The sequence below is a fragment of the Anser anser genome, assembly GCF_964211835.1.
Source record: "Anser anser genome assembly, contig: HAP1_SCAFFOLD_105, whole genome shotgun sequence".
NCBI classification, from domain to species: Eukaryota; Metazoa; Chordata; class Aves; order Anseriformes; family Anatidae; genus Anser; species Anser anser.
Genome location: NW_028153892.1, coordinates 189696 through 197073, shown reverse-complemented (window position 1 = coordinate 197073; position 7378 = coordinate 189696). Strand labels below are relative to the sequence as shown.

At 54.9% G+C, this 7378-nt stretch overlaps 1 protein-coding gene across 1 annotated transcript; it reads left to right on the top strand.

Annotated features, from left to right (window-relative positions):
• The first annotated feature begins 1704 nt into the window (after positions 1–1704).
• On the top strand, positions 1705–3427 carry LOC310891207 (olfactory receptor 14C36-like). The gene has a single exon (XM_083853488.1). The coding sequence runs from the start codon at positions 2313–2315 to the stop codon at positions 3402–3404; it is 1092 nt and encodes a 363-aa protein (XP_083709614.1). The 5' UTR covers positions 1705–2312; the 3' UTR covers positions 3405–3427.
• The last annotated feature ends 3951 nt before the right edge of the window (positions 3428–7378 follow it).

The window sequence follows — 7378 nt, the reverse complement described above, 5'->3', positions numbered from 1 at the left end:
CTGCGGTCGGATTCCTCACCCTTCACTAGGATTCCCAAAGAAATTGAAGTAGCCCTCAAAACCTCACCAACTTACACTGTGGAGCAGTGCAACAAGGCCCGCAGTGCTCTCCAGACGTTTGACACAGTCCAGATAAAACTTCATGCACGGGAAACCATCTTCGCACGTCAGAACACCAATGTCCCTGAAGGCAAAGGGGACGTGCTCCTTGCTCCTCAGGAGGAAGCAGTACAAGAGGATGGTCTCTTGCACACAGTTCTTCACCACGTGCAGTGGGAAGGAGGTGGCTCGCGATAGCTGCACGCAGTTCAGCGGCTCGATCTTGACACCATCTGCAAGGAGAAGCAACATCCTCACTGCCACAGCAAGCCCAAGTTGCTTGCAACATTCAGAACAAGTTCCCAGAGAAAGGGTCGCTCAGACGAACTGCTCCTGGGGCACAGTTTCTTTTGGGGGAACTCAAGCTGTACCCTGACCGTCGGAGACAATCCTCTACTTCTCCCAGGCCTTTCCAAAGAGCAGGGAGAACAAACCGTTGCGGACATGGGGCAGGAAGAGGGGGGCTGCTGCCTTCTCACCAGGGAGGATCTCAGTGGGACAGTAGATCTCCTCCAGCCACAACTCATCGATGTCCAGCTGGAAGAAAGGTCTTCGAATCAAGAGCAGCTCTTCTTTGCCATGGAACTGCTCTCGGACAACACCAAAGGTCCCGAGTCCCGCAACCCAAACGCCCTGCACACAGAAAAGACAGAAAGGCCGAGGAGGGAGTTCTTGAGAGACGGGAAAAGGGATGACTGTCAGAGCAGGGGGACACTGCTCTGTGCCCTGCCCGCTCCTCAGGGACAATGGGGCAAGGTGGGGCACTTTGGAAAGCTTTGCAAAAGAGCCGCATCCTCTGTTTCTTTCGTCACCCCCCTCACAGGATTTGCCAACATCCCTTGGCTAGAGAAGCGCCCGGAGGTTTCCAGCACACGGATTAGGCCTGGGACTGACTGCCAGCAACTGTCCTAGGCACGGAGCCAGGATATTCCCCCATCTCTCTGCTCGCCCTCCCCACTCAGGCCGCAGGGAAGAGTGAAGCCCTAGGGTGTGCCAAACACCTGAGAGGCAGAGCACATCTGGCCTTGGTTTCTCTCCCAGCTGGCCAAGAAGCTGCTCCGGGCACCCCGGGCAGTCTCAGAGCACTGCCATGGTGCTCGAGCAGGGATTGCTCTGCAGGGCCCAGGACACCAGCCCACCTTACTCCGCTTCAGCTCTTCCAGAATGTACTCGGATACGGAGTACCGAGGCCCCCTCGGGACCCTGGGGTCCCCTCTAGTCCTTGACTAGAGGTGTGGTGCTGAGACCTTGTTCAGGTCCCTTGAGAAAGGCTGGGCATTGACAGATTGGCAGTGGATTCATCTGGTCTCAGCAGCATCTGGCTTCTTTTCAGGGTAACATAAATGTGATTGCCCTCCATCTACAAAAGCTCAGGCAGCTGGGGACAAGTCCAGCCAGCTCCCTCACTCTGCTCTGAGCCACAGGGAATCCCTTTGCCTCTCAGGTCTCACAACCATTCCCTGTGAGTGCAGCAGAAATGCTCAGGATTTCTGACTTCAGAGAACACTGTGTGGGCATGAAGAGGGGGAAGAGAATGTAAAACATTGCCCCTAAAACTCCTTTCTGCCAACTACATTATGTAGCAGCGGAATGCAGATGTTAACATGCTGACATGAAGATGATCAGCATGCTGGAGCACCTCTCCTTCGAAGAAAGGCTGAGAGAGCTGGGGCTGAGCAGGGTGACCTCACTGCAGCTTTTCCGCATTTAAAGGGGTCTTCTGAAAATATGGAGAGCTATTTTTTTGATCAATCAAATCATGACAGGATCAGGGGAATGTTTTTAAACTAAAAGCGGGGAGATTTAGATTAGAGATTAGGAGGAAATTCTTCACTCAGAGGGAGGCGAGGTACTGAAACATATTGCCCAGATAGGCTGTGAATGTCCTATTCCTAGAGGTGTTCAGGACCAGGTTGGATGAGGTCCTGGGCAACCTGATCTAGTGGGTAGCATCCCTGCCCATGGCAAGGTGTTTGGAAATGGATTATCTGTAAGGTCTCTTCCAACCCGAGCCATTCTGTGATTCTATGCTCTTTTGTGTAAGAAGGGATTTCATCTGACAAAATCTGAAAATAAAACCTTGCCCTCCTGCTATGTTCCTGTGTACTCCCTGCACTGGGTCAGGACTGATTCCCTCGCGAGACCAGCAGCAGAGGCCCCTGCTCCTCATCGCACACTGAACCTTAAAAACGAAGCTCATGTCATGGAGCTAAATGAAAGATTCCAGCAGAGAAACAAAAAGCATTGGAGTATGGCAGGGGGAGGTCTACAAGGAATGGCATAGGGTTCGCTCAGAGAAACCTGTCCTAACTTTTCATTGCCTTTTACTACATGTACAGATCTCCATACCCAACAGGCATCAGATGTCCAACAGCAGCTCCATCAGCGAGTTCCTCCTCCTGCCATTCGCAGACACGCGGGAGCTGCAGCTCCTGCACTTCGCGCTCTTCCTGGCCATCTACCTGGCTGCCCTCCTGGGCAACGGCCTCATCCTCACCGCCGCAGCCTGCGACCACCGCCTCCACACCCCCATGTACTTCTTCCTCCTCGACCTCGCCCTCCTCGACCTGGGCTGCATCTCCACCACTCTCCCCAAAGCCGTGGTCAATTCCCTCTGGGACACCAGGGCCATTTCCTACACAGGATGTGCTGCCCAGGTCTTTTTCTTTTTCTTTTTGTTTTCAGCAGAGTGTTATCTTCTCACTGTCATGTCCTACGACCGCTACGTTGCCATCTGCAAGCCCCTGCACTACGGGAGCCTCCTGGGCAGCAGAGCTTGTGCCCAGATGGCAGCAGCTGCCTGGGGCAGTGGCTTTCTCCATGCTGTGCTGCACACTGCTAATGCATTTTCTCTGACACTTTGCCAAGGCAATGCTGTGGACCAGTTCTTCTGTGAAGTTCCAAAGATCCTCAAGCTCTCCTGCTCAAACTCCTACCTCAGGGAAGTTTGGATAATTATGGTTGGATTCTGTTTAGCGTCTGGCTGTTTCGTTTTCATCGTGCTGTCCTATGTGCAGATTTTCAGGGCTGTACTGAGGATGCCCTCTGAGCAGGGACAGCTCAAAGCCTTTTCCACGTGCCTCCCTCACCTGGCCGTGGCCTCCCTGTTTCTCAGCATGACCATATTTGCCTACCTGAAGTCCCCCTCCATCTCACCATCTCTAGACCTGGTGGTGGCAGTTCTGTACTCAGTTGTGCCACCGGCATTGAACCCCCTCATCTACAGCATGAGAAACAAGGAGCTTAAGGGTGCTGTTAGGAAAGTGATTGCATGGATATTTCTGATTAGTGATAAATTTAAATGATCTACACAAATGACTTCCCTTGCAGGCCTGCTCCTTGTTTATCATTATTGAAGTTTTTATCCTCAGTATCATTTGCATTTACTAATTTCTTAGAAATATGTTTCTTTATTCTTCGGCCACCTACTGCGGAATGAAACTGTTCTGTTTACTCTCGAGGCTTTATAATATGTGTATAACAGCAGGCCAGAGTAAACTCTGTGATAGCGTCTGCCTAATAAAATTGCATCTCCCCAGTGCTCTTCTTGAAGACTTGGTTCTTCTTTCAAAGCTGGTGCCAAGACCAGGGCTGAGCAGCTGCTCCCCGAAAAGCCTGTTGCTCCACGGATAAGGCAAAGAAAAAGCTCATTTTGTGAGCTGTGAGAGACCGAGGGTAGGATTTAGGAGTAAGCTGTTGGTGTCTGATGACAGCAGAAATGGTGAACAGTCACTGAGGTACACAGCCGTGACTGTCCCACAACTGTCAGGGCAGAGGACATCCTCCAGGAAATTAACGGGGAGCTGCCTGAAGCTGCCACAACCATGGAACCCAGTGAGAGGGTTTGGCAGCAGTGATCCCAACCCAGCTGGGTCTACTTCTCACCCTGTGCAGCTGTGTCTGTTTGCTTCTGTCCTGCAGTTCCTAGGGCCAGCACGCATCCTTGAGACAGTTTCCCCCAAGCTATCTGTTGGCCCTTACCTCAAAAGTCACCACCGGACGAGGCTTCTCAGCTCACGTACACCTGAAGGACTGGAGTGAAGCTGTGATCACAGAAAGAGCAAGCCCTTGGATCCTTGCAACATCCTTGGATCTCTGCATGGCTGGAAGCCTCTGCAAGCCCCATGGGAAAAGAGAGCCTACTGAGAACATCCTGATGCTCCATATACCATCCCCTCAGGCCATCAAGAAAGGTCCCTCAGCCCTAAGATCCAGCCCAGCTTCTTGTTGCATCAGCAACCAGGAGAAATTGCCCCAGAATACCCAACACTCTTGCGCTAGCAAGCAAATACGCCCATGTGTGTACATAAACACACCGTCTTGTACACACACACAAACGTGCACACACGGATACAGCTGAGCACACACAAACCGGTTCAACTGGGAACAGCATTTGCCCAGGGTAGGCAGTGACTGGAGCCTCACAAAGGGAGAGATCAGTCAAGCTGGAGTCACCCACAGGGACAGTACCGAATTAAGATGTCCACAGGCAAAAGATGACTCTGCAGCTCCTGTGGGATTCAGTGGGAGACAGCATGCACGAGGAAGGGAAGACACACAGGGACTGATGCTGTATAACCTGCCAGGCACCTAAGCACCGCACAGCCATTTTTTCCCCTCTCCCCTCACAGCAGGATGAATGAGAGAATTGAAAAAGGTAAAAGTGTGAGAACTCGGGGGTTCAGATGGGTAACAACTTCATAAGAAAGAAGACAAAGAAATAAACCAACAAATATAAGGGGAAAAACAAATACGAAAAAAAACACCTTCTTCTCGTATTTATAGGCATTGGTGAGATCCCTTCAGACCCTCCTCTGCTCTAGGCTAAAAACGTCCCTTATCACCCTGAGCCCGTGTAGAAACAAGCAAAACAAGGTCCCTATTTAGAGTCTGTTTTCTGGTGAGTGTGTTTGACAGCAACTGCGCAAGAAGACCCAAGCCCTCAGGTGCTATCCCGAGCAGCTTCCCTTCACGTGATGCAAATGCTGTGGCAAAGACTTATCCCTTGCTCGTCCCCGCCTGCAGTCACAGGACTGCCACCCAGCAGCACTGTGCCCAAGCTCCAGGAGCAATCGGGCCCAACCCAACACAAGGCCCAGGAGGAGAGCGCGGAAGTGAGAGCAGAGGAAAGAAGCAGCACCGGTTGCCGGGCGCCGATTGGCTGCCAGAGCCGCCAGGCAAAGGGAGCCCCACCCCCTGCCGGCTGCCTGGGGCTCGCTGCCATGGCAACCGTGCGACCGCCTGACCAGGCAGGGCGGGCGCCGCCATCTTAGGGGTCGTGGGCGGGCTGGGGGCGTCTCGGGGCCTGAGGGGGGGACCCGGCCCGTGTGCCCGGGGCGCCCCTGCCCGCCCCTGCCTTTGCTCGCTCCCTGTGCCTCACCGCCTTGTCTTCCCTTTTCTTTGCGGTGTCGAATGCACGAGAAGCCCGACAGGCTCGGGAAGGCGGCCAGTCACTTGCACGAGAAGCAATAGGGCTGGATGCTCCTGAAATGCTGCTTGTTGCTGGCCGGGGCGGCACCCTGCCACAGTCATGGTGCCAGCCTGGCAGCTTTGTGCCTGGGTATCACTGTGAGATCAGGCTAACAGGATGAAGGCTTTGTTCCTCATCCCTTCTGCTGAGAGAGGGGTTTTGCCTCTCGGCAGCAGCTATCCCCAGGCTCTCAGCATATTTAAGCAAACTAAATGCAGCTACAGCCTCTTCTTTGTCTGAGACCTGATCTCAGCTGATGAGGAAGGAATGGGACCAGCAAATCCTTTCTGGCTGCAGCAGCTCAGGCCCGGCTGCCCTGGCCCTGGGGCAGGAGGAGCTGCCTGAAGACCCCCAGGGATGGCACGGAGGGGCTGCAGGCCTCCCAGGGGCTGGCTTGTGCCTCGGATGTCCCATCTGTGGGGCTGAGCCCTCTGTGCCCCCAGGAGCTGCCGTGCCCTTCAGAGGGACTGGGGCTGTGGTGGCAGTGCCCAGAGCCCTGCAGCAGCCTGCTCCGGACACTGCCCTGGGGCCAGCCCAGCATGAGAAGCTGGGCTGGGCTGGGCAGAGGGCAGGGAGGTGGGCAGAGGGCAGGAAGGTGGGAGTGCCTCCACAGCAGAAAGGGATCCCTCAGCCTCTGTCAGACACCCCTTCTGCCTCTCCCCTCATCCAGACCCTGCAGCCATGCGGTGCCACGTGCACCCACCCTTCCAACCTGTGATGAGTTTTAGGCCTTGGCGGTAACCAAGGTCATGCCCGCTTTAGGAGGAATCAAAGGGTGTCAGAGGCAAGCCCAGGACTCAGGGACCGGGCTCCTGGACATGTCCTGACATCACTCAAGAGCTACTCGAGTGCCCCAGGACGGGAACGGAGCCGGCACACACTTACTCAGGCTGGAGTCTCTCCAGCTTGGCTGCTGCTCCCAACTCCTCTGCTGGGGCAGGGTTCTCAGCCTTCCTCCACCTCTTCCTGACCTCCTTGCTCCTGGGCTGGGCTGGAGGCCGGGGAGTCCAAGCATGTTGGCTGTTGAATCGCTGCAAGGAGAAGACGCTCTCATCAAACAGGACTGGACACACAGGTGCTGTTTCCCAGAGGACCTCTTGAAAGGGCCCTGCAACAGGACCTGGGAACCAGGCGACTCGGCGCTGCCAGCCCACGTCTGGCTGCTGCTTTTATCCCTCCCTTTCTGCTGACAACCTCTCCCTCACAGGGAGGAGCAGGCAAAGCCCTGCCCTGCGGCCTGGTGCCCGTCCTGCTCCCACCACCCTGGGACCTGCCGCCCTCGGAGCCCTGGCGGAGAGGATCGCTGCTGTTCTCAGCGCTGTTGATCACTGCCAGTAGCTGGGGTATCTGTTGGTCCTCCCCCTCAGACCAGGCTTCCCATGCAGCCATTTCTGCCCGGGCTTGCTCTTGTAGCTTTCGGTACGTGGGCCATGAGCTGTCTGTTTGGTCCCACTGTGAAGACAGGTTCCAGACCTCCTGGAGGAAAAAAAAACAAAACAAAAACACAACAGCAGACAGGATTGGTCTCAGCTGTCCCTCAGGCCTAACCCGCACTCCTGCCCCCTCGCCTCAGCCGGTCTGTCAGCAGTGCTTCGACCCTCCAGGATGAGGGGCCCTGAAGCTAGGCCAGGCTCCTCAACTCGTGACAAACACAGCTGAACAGCCCGCGGTGACCAAAGCCCTCTGCCATCAATGACCCAGAAAGGCCTTGTTCCTTTTCCATGGCCCCTGGTCAAAATGAAGTGGCTCATGGCAACACGGGAGGCAGTAAGAGGCAGGGAAGGTGTGCGGGACGCCACCTTCTGTCTC

Bases quoted from the DNA above. Each gene is read 5' to 3' on its own strand.
- LOC310891207 (XM_083853488.1), top strand. From the start codon at position 2,313: ATGAAAGATTCCAGCAGAGAAACAAAAAGCATTGGAGTATGGCAGGGG.